At 32.1% G+C, this 23,280-nt stretch overlaps 1 protein-coding gene across 4 annotated transcripts in view; it reads right to left on the minus strand.

The window, feature by feature from the left end:
• The window catches only part of LOC140445761 (probable G-protein coupled receptor B0563.6), a 294,516-nt gene that overhangs the window by 54,539 nt on the left and 216,697 nt on the right, over positions 1-23,280 (minus strand). For all 4 annotated transcript variants that reach the window (XM_072538085.1, XM_072538084.1, XM_072538087.1 and 1 more), the window contains one exon: positions 4,077-4,420. In XM_072538085.1, coding sequence (XP_072394186.1) covers positions 4,077-4,359 — 283 coding nt within the window. In that variant the 5' untranslated portion in view covers positions 4,360-4,420. The remainder of the gene's footprint in view (positions 1-4,076; positions 4,421-23,280) is intronic.

The raw sequence follows: 23,280 nt of genomic DNA on the forward strand, positions 1-23,280 counted from the left end.
AACAGACCACTTCTTGATTGAAAAGCGATCAGCAACAAGCATTTTGGACGTAAGATGTAGACGAGGTGCATGCTGCGGCTCCGACTAACTACTAGTTTAGGTACACTTCCGATATAAGATTAGCCGACAGGCAAAGGTGAATCAACCAAGAAAAGAAATTCCAGATCTGGGAAAAGTGAAAATATCCGAAACTCAAAAGTTGATATTCATTTTATGGTTATCTTTAATAAAGTATATTTTTAAGTCCATTAATTATTTGTCTTCATTTTTTTCTTTAATTGTCGCTTCACACTCATCATCAAATCATTGGTCATTCTTCTTTTCTTCAGTCCCAAGCATAGATTTTGCTAAATTAGTTTATAATAAGTTAAATAATGTGATGCTGTTTATTAGGTTTAAGTGGTCTTCTTATGTTCTCCCTTCATTTCCTTCATAGCATCTTAGTCAGCATCCTCTTTATTTCTTCTTCAACAAATTGTTGCCAGTTTGTTGAAGCCAAACAATAAATACACTGACCAAAACTAAAAAGTAGCCACTAACTTAATTTTATATAAATTGTTTATTGCATTAGACAGGAACTTAAATATGTACGTTCAACCAATAGACACATAGAGAATGAAAGAAAAAAAACTAGTTTTTCATCTCTGTTTTTCTTGTATTCAATAAAAAAGTATAGCAATTTAAAATTACGTTAATACGCTACAAAATCAGTTGGTAGAAGCTACGGGTACAAAAGTAAATATTCAAACCATACGGAATCGGCATTAAGAACATCGGTTAAATGCAAGAAGGTCAGTTAGAATACCTCTTTTGACACCTGCACATCGTAGAACCAGACGCTTGTTTGTAGGACGTAGGAATTGGACCATGGCACAATGGGGCAAAGTGATGTTTGCTGACGAGTTTATATTTCTTTTAAATCATGTTGATATACGTGTTAGAGTCTGGAGAAGACCAGACAAACGCTTTTTGAATTCCAAAATTCAAGAAACTTAGGCTTTTGTTTAATTACGGATAAAATGGGATAATTTCAAATGGCCGCACTGACCTAGTAGTTATTTGGTGAGCGGCAATGTTGCTGCATGTTGTTCCATTTGTCCAGGTATGTGTCCAGAATTTATCCTTTAGCAAAATATTGCGAGACCGCACGTCGCGAGAATAGTGCAAATTTATTTGACTACCCACAATATTCTGGTTATGGAGTGGCCAGCGAGGAGTCCAGATTTAAGTTCCATTGAGACTAACACGGGCACATTTGAGATACACTCGGTAAGCGCTTGAAGGATCGTCAACTACTAAGAAACCTATAACATGTCGAGGAAGGTCTTGTGAAAGAAAGGGAACAACAACTAAATTAATAAACTATTCGAAATGTGATTAAAAGCATGCCTGGACGTTGTGCAGAAGTTCCGCGAGTAAGAGAAGTCCATACACGTTTTTAGTTTTGTTTTAAAATAATTTTTAGCAACACTGTTTGTAACCTCGGAAACCTTTTTTGGATGGTGCTAGAAAGGTCACCATTGGAGACACTGCAGACGGCAGCCAGATGGTTAGTGGAGAGCGAGTCGTGGGTTCGAAACTAGCTTTTGGAACCGGGAATGGGTCCAACGGACGATATAAGTAAACATATGACAGGATAAGACGTATTAGAAAAGATATCGAAATAAACAAAAAGATAGATGGACAAAATTACCAAAGATAAGATAAGATAGGAACAGGGCGCTACTTAATTTTTTGGGGTTTAAGGAGAAAATTAAGAAACCTTAGAAAATAAAAAAGATAAGGAAAAATATGTTGGTTCTGAGACCAAATACAAGGAAAGATACCAACAGTTAATTATTAAAGAAATTTGGTCAACACACTATATAAACAAATAATAAATATATTAGGTGGACTCCGTCCACCTACTTACCCATGAAACTTAATCAGCCTGATCTTTCTTCTGGTCGAAGGTATAATAATAATTTAATATAATAAGCAAATATTCAGAGTAATTGTTATATCAGGAAACTTTGTTAGGAGTCGACAAATAAAATTCATGCATAAAACAAAAACAATATATTCAACAACACAATGATATAGGCGGCTAAATGTACACTCTAGTAATAAAAATACACCATCAATTATTAAATGGTGGTATACATATGAAAAATAAATAGTATTATGATTGATAAATACCTTTACAAATACAATATAATGGAATCATACACAAATTAAATTATCAGCGAAGAGAGTCTGATGCTATATAAAAATATTCAACTAAAGTTAATTAAAGAAAGTCTCTCATTGCTGTTGAATGGGCATATCTCGAGATACTGGGTATAGTAAATATAAAATGAATAACAAATAACACAAAGTTAATTAAAGTTAAATTCAAAGAATACGACAAGATTACAAAAACAAAAATTTAACCAACCCGTGCTGGTTAAGTTAATTATCTGTTCGCACTGTTATTTAATGATTAACGGAGAATTAAATGTTCGTAATTATTATTTATTAGAATTTCTTAGTAGCTGATGGAAAGTTCGTAGGAAAATATTGAATGTTTTTTAAATTGAATGCAAAAATCAGTGGTTACTCTTAACTACAGGTGAAGACATGGATGAGCGTAGATTCGCCCAGACAATTGAAGATAATATGATACCATAACCATACCATATTATTCGCCCAGATAATTGAAGATACTATGATTATGATAACTTACAGTAATTCTCGATGACTGCTACACTGCCCTGAAGCAGCTATATACTATACTTGTATCAAGCACTGAAGTTATTCAAATTAAACGGTACTTCATACCAATATTTAATCTAATATGATATTAGATTAAAAGAACTCAAATATATAAGTGTATACACACTTAGAAAGAAAATGCAGAGAGTCGGTAAGGTAACGAGCGGTTTTCCTCTAAGATCGCCCAACTAGAAGTAAAGTTCTTCCCTCAAAATTTCACAAGCTTTCACAAAAAAAAAGAAGGGATATCTCCCACTTAAAAATGATAGGACAGTATCTATTTCTAAGGAGGTAAAGTTCTAACGACTATCGGAAAGTCCGAGGTAAATACGGTACTAGTAACTTGGAACGTGACGAAAATAAAATCTTCGGAATTAGGTTTTTACAGAAAAAAATACTATAGACGTGCTTTCGACGATATTTAACAAATTTATCAAAAGGAAATATACGCGAAACCGGAAAGAGTTTAACTAAGTATTAACCAAACCGGCGTCTTTAAATAAGTAGGTAGATTCTTCCGTAATATTTCGGTAGTTTCCAATAAAATTTAACAACCTATTTGCGAATACGACCATGGGCGTATCAGCAACGGAGATAAAGGGATTAGAAATAATTTAATATATTAACTATAAAAAAAAATGTTACATGTTATTAACAACAAAATCTTTGCTATATTTATAGCGAAAAGTTTAATTCATATAAAATTAGGAACATCTTTTTAACTAGCTTCTTTTTCGTTTTAATCCAAGTAGGTATGTCAAAAATACAATAACAAAATTAAAAATTTGTATTTACAAAATTTTTAGATAAAAATTACCAAATCAGTCGCTAAGTTGTGATAAAAAACAACTTTTAGCGGCAATAAATACCAAAACCTGTAAAGAACTAGTTATGGATTGTTAGTTAAACGTCTTACTCATCTAGTAACTGTGAGAGTAGTTAATAGTTTATCCATGAAGCGAATACTTAAGATCAAGAAAAATCTTGGTATTGAAAGCCATAGTGGAAATTTGGCGGCAAATTAAATTGGGAAATATTTTCCCATTGTCCAGGGTTAACCTGATTTCTTATTTATTGTAATTTTTTTAATGTTTTGAATTATTATATCTGTTAATTTTTTTAAATAATTAGGTATTATTTAAAAAAATGTTTGTTAATATTATTTTTTAGTATATATGTATTTATCTACATTCTTGAATATCATGTGAGGACGTTTAAATTTTTTAGATTTGTCAAATAATGAACAATCTCGGAGGGAAGCACTTAATCTACACCTTAATATTTTATTTTGATAATCAGACTTACATCCTGTGGTTTATTTACAATTACAAATAATTACTTACCCCTCATGTATATGTATGCCGGGCCCCGCATATTCCTCCTTGTTAATACTATCAAATTAAAAATATTTCCTACGATTCCAAGGAAGCATATGGACGGTAATGCGAACGCGTATGAGTATCTCCTGAGAACTTCAATTCTGGGGTCCTCATCCAAATCGGGGATGTCACCAAAAAATGAAATAGTTACATTAGTGAACAATTTACAAGGCAGGCATTCAGTTGTGGAATTGTTTACGCACAAGGATTGATCTGCGGTCGATTCACTTGAATACAGCAGGGACATCTTGATGGATTAACCTGCTGTCAGAGAAATCATTATCCTCTCTTTTGTAATTTATTGCAACCTGAAACAAGCAGAAATGGATTGGTTTCAGTTTATTATTAGACTGACAAACAGTTTCAGATTGAATTATGCAAGGAGTTTCGGTTTGTTTGGTTGACGCGTGGGAGGACACTCAAGGGTGATATATAATACTAAGGGGTATTTAAATAACAAACATAATTGTAATATTTTATCCAGGTACAATAATATAGATTTTATATAAAATTTTACTGTGGATTTAAAATGTGAAGTTATTTTTTGTCATATAACAAAAAACATGTTCTCAAACTAAATTGATAATTTAAAGAGACAATTTTGCTATCTTAGAATTGAAGGGCCAAGTGGAAGATGTTAAGTTACAAAAATTAGTTTTCAAGATAATCCACTTTTAGTGAATGATGCCGGAATTTTTTTATTAAAAACACTGGAACTAGTACATTATAGGGACATGATATGTTAGGACATAAGCAATCAGTTTTTGGTATATATTAAGTCTCTTAATACTATCAGTTCCCCCTCTGTTAAAAAAATGTACATAACACCTTCTTCTATTATTACCAAATACCAAAAGGAATATATTGTTTACCGAAATAAAGAGTTAACTACAAAATAAATCATTTATTCATTCACAAAATCAGTGAAAGATTGAAATTATTGTTGAAATAATAAAAAAAAAAAAATGTTTTAATAACATAATACTATCTTCGTTGACGTTTTTGCGGTATTGGAGCAGTTTTGTTTTGTTCATATTCACGAATCACACGTTCGAAATATCCAAGATGTTTTTCTGAAAAATATGGCAACTGAGTAACAATATCAGCAATTTGTTTGTCTGATATATTTCCATTCTTCTCTTAAATTCTAGAAAAGTGGACATTTTCTGTGGGTACCTTTGGTTTATTCTTAAATATTGAAACCTTATGAAATGGAGAATATTCATCATACGACTCTTTGTATAGGTAGCTTCCAAATTCATCGATTCGAATCCACTTAATGCCCTCTGAAGCCAACCTTTTGATTAAGTAAATTTTTTTTCTGTTTATCAGGCCAAGCTCAGTATTTAATTTATCAAGGTCACGAAAATAGGTTTCCATATCATTAACGATACAATTCTTACCAATGGTAGATTTAATTATCTCCCAGTACTGTTGCGGTGTAACTATAGTGCCATGTCTTCTAAGCACTTTTTCAATTCTTCCGAAATCCCGATCAGAGTCCAAATACGTTTGGCCGACTTCAGGAAATTTATGATCTATTTTGTCAAAATAACCTCGAACTGCCATTAACTGATACAAAATAATTAAATTAAAATTTTTAGTTTGACCACTGCAAGAGTCCGACCATGTTACTAAATGTTTTTTAATTTTACCATCACATGTCTGAATAAAATTCTACAAGCAGCTTCCAATTTCAGAACTACCTCTACCTGCTACATCCTCTGTCCATGTTTAAAAAACAGATCTTTGTCCATTTACTGTCACAACATGGATACCCAAGTTATACAACCATATTTGGCGCAAATAAAAAGCTTTTGATGTTGTTATCTTTGGCAAAGGCATAGTTTGCTGCAAATCCATTGTAATGTAACACAGTATTATCGTTTTTTGCTTTAGTGCGGTCATTACTCATTAAGTTGAATCCTATCTTAATATTCTCACGGTACTCTTCACTAGCTTGCCCTGAATCACAAATACTGCATGTATCCCTCTTTGGATGGCTAAATGATAAATTAAATTTTGCAGAAAAAACTTTGACATATGATGATTTTTTTATAAAATACATTTCGGGTTTTTGTTTTTACTTGCATTTAGCAATGTACAATCGATACATGATTGACATATTAAGATTAGGTGGCAGATATATTCTAAAGATATATATAGATAGGAATTCTAAAATATGATTCATTATCTTTTGTTTTACAAGTTCATTTAATTTGTTTGGCGTATTACAGTGTCGACCACGTTTATCAAGAGATAAAGCTGATGGTCCAATGGCTAGCTTGCCTTTAATGACATCTAACTTTTTCATCCCTATTTGATATAACGAACACAATGCTTTTTTGCACACAAAAAAGTTTCTTCGTTATTGAATACAACAGTATATCGATGATACAGATTTGTGTTTTATTGCATCTCTTCTGATGCGTGCTACCGGTTTAGGAACAATACTTTTAAATAAGAGAGCATTTTTTCCATTAATATCAAGTGCATAAAAATTATTTAATATTGATTTTCGTTCTTCATCCTTAAATTTACTGCTGCATTTTAGTCTGCACTTTCCCGTACACATGTTTTCTAAACGAGCTATTTTTTCTGGTACAATTTCAGCTGTGCTGTATGTGTAGGCTTTGCTTTGTTCTCTAGCAAGTAACGCCTTTTTTCTTTTCCATGCATCGGGATTTCTTACCTTAAGCTTGCTAGTTTTTATTTTGATTGGAAAAATTTTTTTGTCCCTTTTGTCGTTATGCTAGCATTAAAAATGTTTATATTTTCAGCGGTGTTTGTTGCCTCTACATATAATGTCTGAAGATTATTCATTGAACTGACCTCTTCTAAGCTTACGCTTGTAATATTTTCTTCTGCTTCAAGATTTCCCACTCCCTGTTTAGTCTTTTCCCGACTACTTACTCCAATACTTGCTAATTTTATATTGTCACCGTCGTCACTAGATTCCTCTTCGCCTGGAACGTATTCACTGCCACTTGATTCAAATAAACATGACGCAGGTGAATGTAGAACTCAATCATCATCAGATATTTGTTGAGTGTCAACTAAAAAGTTCCAGTATTAAAACTTATGTATTAAGACTTGAATAATTCATGCTTTCACACTAATAAAACATAATTACCTTCCATCTTATTTTCAATGTTAATATTTGAAGAACTCAAATCTCTATCTTCTTCATTCATGGATTTTGGTACCATTTTCACCCCTTTTGGCACTCCTTCACTGGAAATATATTCAATGCCACTTGATGCATACATATGTGTGATTGGCAAATCGGAAATCTGTTCTTTAGATTTACAAGTCTTTAGTTAAATTTAAAAAATACGCAACCTTCTATTTCATTGCCATTACTGGCATTTGAAGAATAATTTAAATCAGTATATTGTGCTTGCGCCTTTTTAACCAACCTTTTTCCGCGTTGAAAAATATTTTTATACCTTCTGAGCGAGAGAAATTATGTTAAAAATTACTTCCCGACAGTCGACTGAATTCAGTTAAGGAATGACGCGAATAGCATATTATTACTTATTTATAGTACCCCACAGTATATTACATATTATCTATGCGCGAATATTTCTGTTGTGTTCTGTTTCGCTTAACGTTTATTATGACCTCGAGACATCAGGTGATGGAAGCAGGAAGCAGTGTTGTGATTTGAGATATGGAATAAACTAGGTAGCTTATGAATGGAAAAAGGCGTTATGTGCCCATGACTCCTTATTCCAGTATCTATTAATAATTTTATTGTACTTAACACCTTATTAGTTTGTGTATTGCCGTTTATATGCTAAATAGAGTTAAAGCAATAACGATTTATGATAAATAGTCACATTCTTGTATAACAAAACCTAATTTAAAAAAAAAATATTACATAACACCTTCTTCCACTTGGCCCTTCAATTATTACCGTATATTTTATATAAATCATTAAATACCAACAAATATGTAGTTAAAGGAAAAAGTCTTAGATCTCTCACTGCCAACTGATTTATTTTATATGCCAACTTATTTATTTTAAAGATAAAACAAAATCTTTTAGACACGAATTTTTTAACTTTTCTAATAGTTAATGGTACCAAAGTTTCGACGTTTTACACTTTCTTTGGAAGGTTGTCAATATCTGATACCAAATAATTTAGTAATAATTTTTGCTCGTTTAATAGCTGATTAAATAGTCACCGCCACCAAAGCGGAGAAGAAAAAATAAAAGAAACACAGGAAAGTGGCGAATATTTCGTTAGCCAACAGAGATCAAACAACCAGCTATACAAGGAAGTCATAAAAGGACAGCCGCCATACGAAGACTTGAAGAGATAAAGACGGCACTAAAAAGCACTATCCATAAAACCAAGATTTAGCAAAAAATCTCTCTCCATCTACATAGTTTAGGTGTCAAGACAGGGAAAAGAGGCAATCAGAAAACTGACTCAACTAATGTTTCTTTGAGAAGTGTCTTTTAGGTCATAAATCTCTCTAATTTTATTACTTCGACCCTTTTTCACACCTGCATTTCAGACCATTTTTTATTGGTGGAACCCGAAGTGGTATTCTTTCTTATTGATAATCTAGGTTAAGTTTCAGTTTTCCGTTAGAAAAACAATTTCAATCGTATTGTCGTAAAATATCTTATTGCTATTGAATTTACGAAACTCTAAGTTATAAATGGCACTCCTTATTAGTAGTCGTAGCACATCATAAAAAACATTTTATTGCTTTTGAATTTACAAGGCAGAAAGCCATACAAAAGTCGATAAATCTTCACTTGCTGAAAATCCCTATAAAGTGCCGGTTCATTGCCGTAAAAAATATATATTCTACTGTCCTTAGTAAGGACGTATCAACACTCACATATATTTTGCTCTCTCTAGGCCGCGAACTATTCAGAGCAGCAGCATCTAAGATCAGAATAGCCATGATGATTGCAAACCTCCGTCGCGGAGATGGCACGTGAAGAAGAAGAAGAGGCCGCAGTCGGACAACACATCACGCGCTACGTACGCGTATCTCGCCTCAGTGTACATTTCGCTTACATAACACTTATTAAATGTACCTACTCCACATAGCAAAATGGTCAGTTAAACTTATTTATTTTCAAACCAAAATGTGAAATATAAGTTTTTGTAAAATTAACTAACCCCAATAAAATAAAAACACTTAAACTCACAATCTACTATTATTTGAATATCGAATTTTTACCTGCTTCGACGAAGATTAATTAATCAAAATCTCATAATAAACCACTTAGAAGTTTGGTTCTCGTCTTATTTTGAGAAAAAGGGACATCCACAACACATATAACCTATCGTTTACGGATTACAAAGTGAAAGTGTGTCAAACTAATAATTTTAGCAAAAAAGTTCCGAAATTATTGAAATATATGTCGACATAAAAACGTATGAGTTTTTGTAATCACGTCCATCCTGAGAGTCTGAATACCATTTCTAACTTTTGGACGTTTTTCTCAAAATTTGACAATAACAAATATTTCTATGTTTATTTCATGTCTTTTTTATTTATCTTTGCTCAATATTGACTACCATAAAAAGGAGTTTAAAATATATTTTATAATAAAAACAACAAGAAACATTTAAAAAGTTTTCTAGCTGCTGTATTATTTGTAACAGGAAGAATCAACAAAATTAAAAAATATTTTGTTTAGCAACGTGGAAATTCCCAAGTGATTAATTCTTAATTAAAAGGCTCGTTTTTTACCCTCTGAAAAAATAAAGGGGGAAAACAGTAATACACGAAGAAGAAATTTTTATACATACTTCCCCATTTTGTTAATTGACAGGATTGTTTACCGAGTTATAAGATACTTATTCAATTGAACTCTTCTACTAAATGAAATAACACAATGACATATTATTATGTGATGTTACTAAATATAGGAACAAGGTCTATGTATTTATCGTATGATTAAACAAAGACGGAAGTTATTTCTCGAAGGTGCAGCATTTGTCTTGCGAAAAAAACTTTGGCAACAACTTTAATTTAATTTTAATATATCGGATGTTATTTTAATGTCCTTAAAAATAGGTTTAACCCTGCGTTAGTGTGCCTTGATAAATAAGCACGAGAGGTGTTCCGGGGTATGTCATACCCCAAACTAAACTAAAGCAGGAAGTTAAAATTTTTAAATTTAATCAATTAAAATGGTGAATCTTGGTTTTTTGCTTATTTATGATTCAAATAAATTAAATATGGTACTGTAAAAGTCTTATATTTAAACGGAACACCATCATTTAACCAACATATTGCAATAATGCTAGTCAAAGAGCTCGAGTGAACAATAATACACTCAGATATTATGAAAAGTTTTAGTGATCACACAACTCTAAATAAACTTATAGCCTAAGATTCTACAAACTAAAAAAAAAAAAATGTTCGCCAAAATACATTGAAAAATAAAAAAGTTACGACTCCTCAAAATTGTCGTAATTTGCGTGTTTATTGCGCGTTCCAAACAAATTGGAGTATAACACCGCATGCATATGTAAAAAGTCTTCCTATCTTTACTTCTTGCACAAACAGAACATCTACTGCTTGTCCTACGTCGCTTAGGTCCCAATTAATGTACCTCTGGTTGCTGATTATCAGGTAGTGGTCGACGCAACGACGGGTTTATTCTTCGTTGGTTTCGAAACTCAGAAATCAGCTGCAAAACCAGTTCTTTCAAAAAAATTCGTCTTTTTAATTTATCCAACATAAGCTTGAACCACTTTGATTTGTCTTTATCTAAAAAGTATCTCTTACCATTACCATTACCTACTACCACTTTCTGAACCACTTGAAAATTCACTTTCTTCTTCAGCCTCCACTTCTTGAGAATCCTCCCTTTTGTGTGCTGTCTCTCCTTGAGCCCCTTCTTCCAATATTATTACCTCTTGACTTTCTATCGCGATTTGTTCTTCCTCAGATTCACTATGAATGAACGATTTATCATCGTCAGAAATACTGCCAAACTCCGCCCATAAACGTTTTAATCTTTCCTGTTCTGGTTCGTAAGACATAATTATTCTATAATTCAGTATCGCTGAAAGAAAAATAAAAATCATAGTATGTACATCTCGTAACAAGGTCATCGTGAGAAAACATGTATAAGCTACAGCTACTACTAGGCGCTAGAAAGCGCTATTTCATCTACTTTTGATTTTATAGAAATAAAAGGAGGGGCGTGCATGATTTGGACGCTAAATTTAAAATTCGATACTGAAAAATAAAATTACCTATTTCTGCATACATGATTTGGACGCTGGGTGTAATTGAAATGTAAATGGAAAGTCAGGTAATAAAATTCTAGAGATTAAGCTTGATAAGGTTTATTTCTCACTTTGAAATAAATACGACATACATTTTACGAAATGGAATCGATCGATACAGTTAGTTTGATACTCATGTATCCTATTTCTAACGAACATAATTTTTTTTCTACTCTTTGGATCTTTAAGTCTATTACTTTCACTATTACAGACACTATTAATTTTAATATAAGTTTCAGTTTTAAAATTTTTTAAAACATCAATAAAATGGAAAATATTTGGATGAGCATGGTAAAAATTATCATTAAAACGCGAGTGGAACGATTTACAAGCATTAGTTGTTAATTGTAAACTCTCAATCATCGCAGCCCACATCTCCGACGGAAATGTTGCGTGGTCGCCAATGTAGTTGTCCAATAAGTAGTCGGAAAACTTTTCAATTTTTGAATCCTTTGGTTGAATATCCATAAAATCATATATGAAAGATTCTTCGACTTCTGAGGGAGGTAAAAATGGCAGCCCAAAAATATATTTCAGCCATTTAGATATTTCACTGTCTGCCAATGTATATTCCCGAATTAAGCCACAACTACCGATATTACGATACCAAGCTTGCATAAGATGAAAACGGCACCCTTTAATGTGCACATTTGGAAATTCAAAACGCGCAGCATTGTGGATAGCAATTTCAAAATCGGAGAAAATGATTTTTGGATTGAATTTTAGACCAATTACTTCACATTTGCGTTTCAAAACATTAAATAGTTTTATATAGGTTTGTTCCGATTTGTCGGGAAGTAAACAATAACACAATGGTATATAATGTCCATTGATAAATACATGTATGGTAAAAAATTACTTGAAATATTAAGCACAGTAACTAAATGTACCGTCCTGTTACAGTAACTAAATGTACCATGTTAGTGTTACATGAGAAGATGATAATGTTAGAACTTAGTTCAACCGCAAATATAAAATTCTCGTCTTTAAGTGTTTTGATATTCATAATATTTACCGCAGCAATAGTTTCTTCTTTACTTTTGGGCAGTTTCGGTTGAGCCATTCGCCGTTCACTGTATATTTGATTTCGTATTAAATTAACGTCTTTAACAGACATGTGGCTCAAGCAATCTACATTTTGTTTCAACGCACTATATATAATTTTGGACGGCTTTCGGTCAAATTATCCTTAGCCTTCCTTTTGGCACTGCTACGCACAATCTGTCTATTAAGCGTCTTGATATCACACTCGTGATTATGTTCTAGATTACTTCGGATCACTAACTTTTCTGGCCCTTTCGTAAATATCTTCGCTTTACACGACCGTTTTACGCACCTCCAATACGTTTCTCCTGATTTTAGTACTTTATCTTGAGAAAAAGTAAAACTGTTCACTTTGAGCAAAATTTTACCACGATTACTTACTATAACTATATCTAACGTTGAAATTTCAATGTTCACTTTTCACTATTCTCTGATAAACTAATAACTAGTAACTAAGTAAATTTAAATGACCATCATTAAACCCTAATTATATCTGGTACCTGCGATAATCCTTCCGGCAGCGTCCAAAACAAGGGTACTTTTAAGACCCTCAGGTATTTCAGCGTCGAAAACATGCCCGCCCAAAAGGAGTACCTGGGGTATGGTATAACCCAGAACACTAACCGAGGGTTAATTTAGAAATAGGTAATATTATTTCCCTTAATCAGTGACATAAGCGTTATTTAGATTCGATGATTGAAGCTTATTTAAATATATAATTTAAGCAGAAAAAAAAAATCTGTATATTGGAAGCATACAAGTCCAATTTAGTGATTTTACAGAAAAAAGTATTAACGGTTTTCGGTGAATATTTATAATTACATATTACGGATATAAATAAATAAAGAATAATCAGTTTTTCTAAGCAATTAATAGTACAGGTAGAATATTATAATCCACCAATTTCAAATTTTTGCACTATTCTAATTTTACAAAAAAAGTTATATTTTTTTCCGAAAATATTTTTAAGTCACCTGTCCTTATAAACAATAAGTAAAACGAAGATAGATATACTAATTTCAATTTATTAAGATTAAATAAAGTTAAAACAGCAAGTAAAATAAACATGAACTAAAAATTTTAAAGTACGTATGAGCTTAAATAAATTTTATCGATCAGCATCTCCTTCTGGATAATGGTTCCGCTTTAGAGCATGTGGTAAGCTTCGGTAGCATTCGTGAAACTCCGATGGTACAAAAGGCAATAAATCCATGAGGTCATTATATTTTGCTGTTGAAATAGGCACTAGCCTTCGATTTATTTGGTCCAGATCCACCGGTAAGGTAAGTTCGGTTCTTGTGTTTCGTTTCAAATCCACTTCCTCGAAATTCTTTGCTCGAAATGATGTTTTGTAGTACAGTATCCTAACTGGTCTTTTCTATACTACAAGTGAACTACTTTAGACAATAGGAACGGCTGTTTATTACGAATAATTTTTCGAGCAATGAAAGGTGCAGCATTTTAAGAACTTCTTGCAACGATATACATTGAATCAAAAGATTTAAAGTCGGCCAATTCTAAGCCAAGTATATTACTTTAAATTTTAAGGAACAGTGACGGATAAGTGACTGTGGATATTTATTTAGATTGAAATAAAAGACCATTACGATGCTGCTGTTCTTATTTTGGCCAAATCAATTATCAGACCAAAGCGTTATTTTCTCTATATTAGATCCCGGTAAGTTTAGATCTGCCCATTTTACCAAAGCTGATTCCAATTCATTCCCACCTCTCTTACCTTTTGATTTGTCCAACATCATACACCAGGCTGAATTATTTAAGGATTTAAAAATTGTATAATTTAAAATCCAAAGCTTTCTTTTATAAAAAGTAAACGAATTGGTCAACAACGTTGTAGGTAAACATTTTTGAGGATCTGCTGTGAGTACCTTATGTTTACAATTTTCTTTAATTTCATTTGTGTCTGAGGATTTGAGATTTTACCTACGTTCTGCATCTCATAGATGTAAGTTTCTTTTATTGTTTATACGTTCTGTATCAGTGTCGTGAACTGCTGTCGTTGACTGTGCTAAAAATAAATCACATGTATCTCATGTGTCCACTTCTGGTGGTTTACAAGTGAGATTAAATTTTTTATTAAAAATATCCCTATGCAAACATAGTTTTGCTGCATCGTCTAAATGAACGTGTAGTTCAAAGCAATACTCTTTATGGACTTAAGGATTCCGTTGTATATAAGCAATTTGTTATCCAATATTAATTTAGAGTTTGGACCAATCAACCAGGACATATGTCTAAATTTAATGCCCAGTTGTTTTTTTTTTTGGTAAAGATATGCTTCTGTCAGGTTAGTCGTTTATCAAGATGGATACCTAAGTATTTTGTGTCGTTTAGTTATTTTAAATACTAATAACAACGTTATACGGTCTTTGGGGACAGGTAGGCATCTAAACGTTCCGTATATCTACATATTTGGCACCTAGGACTTTTCTATTGGTCCTTCGCGGCACGCGGTCATGTTTCAACCAATAGGTGGAGGGGTGCCAAATACGTATATGAAATGTTACTTAGGTGCGAAATTCATATACGGAATGTTAAATCTTCGCAGAGCAGAAAGACGACTTTTCGATAACATCAGAAAAGGAGAGTGATTTTAAAATATTTGTTAATGTACATATTATTAAATAAAAGTAAGCCGGTGCAATAGGAAATAAAAACAAATATATTTAAATAAATATTATCAAAATTTTTAATGTTTAAAATGTAATATTTATACAAAATTCAATGTCTTTCGCCATTTTTAAATGCATTTATTTAATTTGCTGCCATGTTAGACGAAAGATTATGACGCCTTTTAAACCTTTTCTTTTCTTAGGTTGAACTTTAGGTGAATGTCCAAATGGTAATCTATTTAACCTTCTAGTAACTTTCTTCGACTAATTGAAGTTAATTACACTCTTATATTGGCCTTGTATTCAAATCGCCTTACCGAGGAACTTCCTGCCATATTTAAAAAACTTTTCGAAGCCGTTTTGGTTTTAATGTGGAATAATCTTTAATGCAATAATTTAAACGTTGATGAATTAGTTCCAAATTTAACATTTTTATCTTGTAGCGTATTAAAAAAATCTGCAAAACACGATTTTTGTTGTTCAGCTGTTTCATTTTTGTTTAAAAGAATCTGCTTACATTTTGCTAGAAACCCCGCCAGTGGAGAAGAGGTTCAAGATCAATTGTACAAAGTGCGACCTATAATAACGTTCTTAAATAATAAAATGTCGGCTGTTTATTATCCTGAAAAAACGTTTTCCTCGATGAGCCGATGATGCTATGGCGTGGACGCTTATATTCCTATAATATATCCAGAAAAAGAGTCATAAATATGGGATAAAACTCTATATCCTTACAGAGCCAAGTGGTTCAGTTCTAAAATCTTTAGTCTACACTGGAGCCCTGGATGATGCCGGTGGAAAAGGCCACACAACAAAAGTAGTTCTGTAGCTATTTCAGGAATATTTGGACCAACGACATAGTGTATACATGGACAGTTATTTTTATAATTACAATGAACTATAGTGTATTTTTATGTATGAGAGAGTAATAAAACAATAAATTATGTATGCAAATCCCTAAACTGTTGATACGGGTGACTCAATGAAAAACAGATATTTGTCAACAAGTTTACAGAAGTATATAGGAAAACAATTTTAAATTGAGTATGACCACCAGGTATAAAGGTTGGAGCAGAATAGAATACAATAGTTGTGAGGGTTACTAATCCCTAAATAAGGTTGCCAGTGTCGGAGTGATGGAGGTTAACAGGTACTAATGAATTTGCAAGAAATGTAAGATGTTTATTTTATTGGTTATATATAACCAATAAAAGTTTAATAAGTACCTACCTATTTGCAAAATAAAGTTTAATTCTTTAGATAAAATAAAACGTTTCATTTTATCTATTTGCAAAATAAAGTTTAATTCTTTGCCTATTTGCAAAATAAAGTTTAATTCTTTAGATAAAATAAAACGTTTTATTTTATCTGAAATGAGTGCATTCCACGAAGTAAGGGTTTCAACAATCAAACATTTAATTCTTTAATTCCAGGAATCTAAGACAGTAATTGACTAGATAATTACCTTCTAAACTTATTCCATAGAAAATGTGATAGTGGGTTTTTCCATTTTGTATATAGGAAGGTCCAAGTGGCGTATTCAAAATTTTTAACAGTTCACTAAAAGTAGGTACTTCAGTTGCAAGGTGCAGTTTATTGTGTATACTAGTGTTATGGAAAATTTGGAAGTGCCGTGTAAACGCCGAAAAATTGGTCCTCTAACAGTTAATGAAAAAACATTAATATTTAATTGTTTTAAATCATTTACAGACAAACGTTTATTTGAAAGTGTTGATGAGACCGTTGAGTTAGTTAGCAGTACACTTGGTGTTGGGAAATCTACGATTTACAGAGTTATTAAAGAAGAGAAATGTGGTAGTTTTCAAATGCCACGTAATGCTCCAGGGAAACCAAAATTTCAAATAGAATATTATTTTAAAGAAGGACTTCGACGGAAAGTGCATGAATTCTTCTTTAGACAAGAATTTCCAACATTGGATAAAGTTCTTGTCTCAGTTCGAGATGATAAGGATTACCCAGAAATGAGTCGAAGTACGTTATGGAAACTTTTAAAAGAAATAGGCTTCCGCTGGAAAAAGAATCCCAGAAAGTCTATTTTATTAGAAAGAAGCGATATTATCATATGGAGAAGACATTTTCTAAGAACCATAAAGGAAATGAGAAACCAAAAAAGAAAAATATTTTATCTTGATGAAACATGGATCAACGAGGGTCATACACCAAATAAATTTTCGCAGGATGAAACTGTTACAAGTCAAAGGCACGCTTTTGTAAATAATTTATCTACTGGTTTAAACCCACCATCAGGAAAGGGACGCAGGCTGATAATAGTACACATTGGCAGTTCAGACGGTTTTGTTGAAGGTGGTTTATTAACTTTTGAATCAACTTGTACCGGTGACTACCATGAAGACATGAACGCTGATGTCTTTCAAGAATGGTTCGAACAAATGATAGATCTTCTTCCTAAGAACTGTGTAATAGTAATGGATAATGCAAGTTATCACTCCAGACTTATAGAAGGACTGCCCACAACCAAGTGGTTAAAAAAAGACTTGCAGAATTGGCTGAGTTCAAAAAATATTACGTACCATCCCGGATCTATAAGAAAGGAACTTTATTCAATGTATGCCCTTCATAAAGAAAAATTTAAAAAATACGAAATTGATGAAATTGCCAAAAATCGTGGAATGACAGTACTTAGATCCCCACATATCATTGTGAATTAAACCCGATTGAACTGGTATGGGCACAGATAAAGAGTGAAGTTTCAAGAAAAAATACCACTTTTAAAATTCATGATGTTAAACAGTTGTTTTTGGAGGCCGTAAATAATGTTAAACCTGAAAACTGGGAAAAGGCAGTAAATCACACTATTAAAGAAGAGGAAAAAATGTGGAAGCTGGACAATATTACTGATAAAATGATCGAGCCAGTTATTATAAATCTTGGTTCTGAAAGTTCATCTTCTGAATCTGATTTGGATTTGTAACAAGTAGCTGTAAGTTTTATATTAATATTTTTATTCATGTATTTAACATACCTTAGACGGTTTTAAAAACTCTTTTTCTCTTTTGTAATTTTTAAAAATTAAAAAAAATGTGAATTTTTTAAAACCCTTTTTAATGTAGGCCAGTCAGTTCTAATATAGTGTGTGATAAAAGAGGTCACTTTTGTTTACATACACATAACACTTTATAACACTGAAATAATTTATTTATTTTTTACAATTATTCAAAGTAATTTTTCAATTAATCTTGAGCACGCCCATGGAGTGGTCGGAGCTACCAGTTAAAATTATGCTAATTACTCTCTCGTTCATAAAAATAAACTATGGCTAAAATATTAACAAATCGAACTATTTACTGCACTGGAACACCAAATGTGAGAAGAAAGCATAATCCCAAAGACGTTATTGAAAAAAAAAACTAAAAAAAAGATGAGCGAATTGCTTGTTTTTCTGATAATATTTTAGTTGTTAAATGAAACGACAAACGTGACGTTCTTTCTATCTTTTATGAATTTGAAAATGAAATGACGGAATTAGTTGATAGAAGGGATAGACCCAGAGATATGTGGGGGATGCCGATCGGCAAGACCAACTAAACTCTTACTACCCCTGTGAAAGAAAATCATTGCGGTGGCACAAGAAGTGGCATACATTACATACAATTGGTGCTAATGAGTTCGTACTTGCCCTACATAAATAATTTGTTTTACGTCCGATGACCCTTTATGACTACCGACTGTCAGTTTTGGAAAAACTATTAAACATTGGGATCACTAAAAAGTTGAGGCCGACAATTAAAACAGTCTACATTATTAACAAAATTTTGGCCAAAGACAAACGAGGAAAAAACAGTAAGAAAGCGATGTAGAGTATGCTCTGGCAAAAAAATCCGTAAAATGACGCTTTACCACTGCCAACAATGTACAGAAGAGCCCGGATTATGCGTCGAATGTTTTAATGATTACCAGGTGCATCCATCAATACCATCAATGGTGCAACATTTTGTGTTATTATTTTTCATCTAGTTTTTAAGTTTTTTATTACTATTTGTTTTGCCTTAATTGTTTTTACTGAGTTTTATTAAAATTGTCGTCAATAAACTTTTAAAGTAGTAAAAAATATATTGACACGCATGCGTGTCAGTCAGCACCTGACCAAAAATTATACCTAGGTGCGCCAGTCACGCATGCGTGACATTGATAAAAACAACTAAACTTAATATATAGGCTTCAGTTTAGTACTATAGCAATTATAAAGCCCAAAAAATTAAAATTTTTAGAAAAAAAATGCCGCAACCGGCCACTCCGTACTCCGTATCATAGAAGCCAGCAACGTAAGTGTTAAGCCTTATTATAGATAGGTAGATAGATGGTTTATTGGTAATACATCAATACAAAAGTATTTTTTACAAGTCAAAGATAAAATATGTCAATATAGTTAATAAACACATAAATATAAACACAAAACATAAATACAGTGTTTTAAAATATACTTACAACAATTACAACAAATTAAAATTGGAGGTGAGATACTCCTCATACGTAAAAAAGGCATTCACTATAAGGTAACTCTTAATTTTCACCTTAAACTGATGAAAATTAAGAGCTTTTATTCTAGCTAGCACTAAGTTATAGAATTTTATGGCTAAATACCTTGAACCATTTCTGGATCTCTCAAGACGGCTAAATTCTGGTATAAGGTTATTATTTAATCTGGTGGGATACTTGTGAAAATCTACATGCGCATTGTATTGACTAAGATTTTGTTTAATGTGCAACAGACACTGCATAATATATACACAAGGTAAAGTCAAAATTTGTAAAGCTCTAAGGAGTTTCTACAATCTGCTCTATAACAGAGCCCAGAGATAATACGAACACACTTTCTTTGTTGTGCAAACACTTTATCAATGTGACAAGAGTGACCCCAGGAGAGAATAGCATATGTCAGATGAGAATGAAAATTACTATGATAGGCTGTTAAAATAGTTTCCCTGGAAGTCACCTGTACAAGGTTCCTAAAGAGGAAAAGTTGTCGGGAAAGCTTTTTCGATAGAATAACTATATGTTGTTCCCAGGTTAATCCTGCATCCAAATATATCCCCAGAAACTTCGCTCCGGTTACACATTGTGGTAGAGCAGCGTTTTCAACGCAAGTGTTATTTCTTAGAGTAAAATTAACACTTTGTGATTTAGAGTTATTCAAAGAAAGACGGTTAGTTAAAAACCAATTGAATAAGTTTTTTTCGGATGTTTGGTAATCAAGGATGTCGAATTCAGAAGGGTGATAGCTTGTATAGAAAGTAGTGTCATCAGCAAATAAAACAGTGTTAACTGTTTCATTTTGTGAGTACACTAGATCATTAATATAGATAAGAAATAATACTGGACACAAAACCGAGCCTTGAGGGACACCAAACAACAGAGATTATTTTTGAGAATCACACTGGTTGAAGTGAACATATTGATCACGATTTGATAGATATGAATCAATTAGTTGAATAGCATCACTATGAAAATTATAATAAGGAAGTTTTCTAAGCAAAATACTATATGTGACACAATCGAAAGCTTTAGTAAGATCTAAAAACGATGCAAGAGTATCAAGATATTTTTCAAACCCTTCCAAAACATTACTAGTGAAATGATCAATAGCTTAAGTTGTTGTTTTATTTTTTCGGAATCCGTACTGGTTTATGGCAAACAGTTTATTAGATTCAAAATGTAGAATAATTTGATTTTTTAAAATTCCTTCATAAACTTTTGATAAAATGGGCAACAAAGAAATGGGTCGATAGTTGTTATAATCATCAATAGAGCCTTTATTCTTAAACAAAGGTACTACCTTTGCAGTTTTGACAACTTTAGGATAAGTATTACAAGCTATTGATTGATTTATTAAAGTTGTTAGAGGTTGAACAATTATATCTTTTATTGTTTTAATAATTTTTGTGTTAAACCCATCAGGATCTTTGCTGTTACTATTTTTTATTTCTGTAATAGCTAAGTCAACTTCACTAAAGTTCACTGGCTGAAAGCTAAAACACGGGATACTTTTCTGTAGTATACACTTTAAATAGTCATCAAGAGTTAGCTGAGGAACCTCAAGTTCATTTATTACTCTCTCAGCAGTTGAGCAGAAGTGGCTATTAAAACTATCTGCATTGAGTTTAGAATTATCAGTGAAGAAAACATTTTTATGTTTGTTACCATTAATTAGTTTCCACATAGCTTGTTGAGAGTTGCCAGAATTTTTTATAAACCTATCATTTGCATTAATTTTTGCAAGTTTGATGGCTTCCCTGTACTCTTTTCTAAGTTTGATAATGGTACTTCTAGGTGCAGCAATGGGATCGTTTCTATTTATTGCTATAATAAATTGAAGTCTCTCACGCATTTTCCTCAAAGTGTCATTGAACCAGTTTACTTTTTTACCTGGATTGTTTTTATTCAGCAATTTCGATTTTTCTGGAAAAGAGATATTTATGGAATTTAATAACACATCAATTAGCATTTTAAATTTTAAATTAATATCCAAATTATCTAACAATAAAACACTGAAAACTTTGTTTTCAAAACTTCCACAAATTTTTATTTTAAATTATTATCACAACAGCTGTTTCGGCTGATTGCCTTTCTCAAGTGATCTGTTTTTGGCATGGGTTTACACTTTATAGTCTCTAATGAAATAAGTTGAGGAGGGGAGAACTGTTTGTCTCAAGCTGGTCATTCAGAATTATATCTGTGTTTTTTAATTTGTTGATTTCCATAGATTCTAACAAAGATAGCTTAAGGCCTTTATTTTGAATCTGTAGAATTTTAAATTCGTCATCAAAAGAATGATTATGATCTAGAAGGTGAAGTGCGTATGTAGAATCTGTTTTTCTATTATTGAAAGCCCTTTTATGTTCTGCTATTCGTTTATTAAAATTTCTACCTGTTTGACCAATGTAAGTTTTTGGGCAGTCGCCACATTTAAGTTTGTACACACCACTGTGTAAGTGTTTTTTATGTTGGCTCTTATTGTTTTTAATATATTTGCCTAGGTTATTATTTGTTCTGAAAGCTGGTGTTATTCCTTTCTTTTTTATGTGTTTGGCTATTTTTGTTGATATTTTGCCTGTATATGTAATCGAGCAGAAGGTACTGGGTTTTTTCTCTGGTGGTGGAAATACTAAGTTCAGGGCTTTCTTGTGTAGTTTTTGATTTAACATTTTATTAATTGTTTGTTCGTTGTATCCATTGTTTACTGCTATTTGTTTAATGATATTTAATTCTGTCTCAAAATTGTATTTTGACATAGGAATTGCTGTTAATCTATGTAACATACTATGATAGGCTGCCAGTTTATGTTGTGTGGGATGGGATGATGAATTGTGAATAGTCGTGTCAGTATGGGTAGGTTTATGAAATATGGAGAAGTCATGTTTGTTTTTAAGTCTGGTAATTTTTAAATCTAAAAAATTTATGGATTGATTTTGTTCTGTTTCTATTGTAAATTCAATCTGACTATGAAGAGAATTAATATAAGATAGAAATTGGTCGAGTTGCCTGTTAGTTCCTGTGAAACATACCAGTACGTCGTCTACGTATCTCCACCAATATAAAAACTGTTTGAATATGGGATGTTTTGAAATCTTTGTCTCTAGATGATCCATAAAAATATCTGATAGCAATGGGCTTAGAGGATTGCCCATTATAAGTCCTGCACTGTTATTTGTATATAATTCATTATTAAATTCAAAGTAGTCCTGGTTTATGCAAACTTCAAGAAGATTACAAAATAAAGTGTTCCCGAAGTATATTCAGTTAAAAACCAAGAACCACAGCCCCGCCGCACAAAAAGGGATACATCACGGCCAGACCAGATGGCTGAAAGACGACAGAAAATACCAATACAAGAAGCGAGATATCATAGCTGTTTATCTTAAGGTATGTCACTCAGAATTAAATTATAGATTAAATAATATAGAATTCGATATCCTAGATTCTAAGGTGAGAATTAATATAGATAATATAATAGATAAAAAATTCAATACACAGTGTAAAAAACTAAATAATCTAATTTGCAATAGTAAAAAACCCAATATTCATTATACAAGAAGTTTTTCGAACCATAATTTTTTCAATAGATTTATAAATTTAACAGATACTAAATTTAGTAATAGCGAGATACAACTTTTAGAGAAAGGATTTAAACACAACTTGCCCCAACATAATAATCAGAAAACTTTAGAATATTTAGGT

The sequence above is a fragment of the Diabrotica undecimpunctata genome, chromosome 7 (genome assembly GCF_040954645.1).
Source record: "Diabrotica undecimpunctata isolate CICGRU chromosome 7, icDiaUnde3, whole genome shotgun sequence".
Taxonomy (NCBI): domain Eukaryota; kingdom Metazoa; phylum Arthropoda; class Insecta; order Coleoptera; family Chrysomelidae; genus Diabrotica; species Diabrotica undecimpunctata.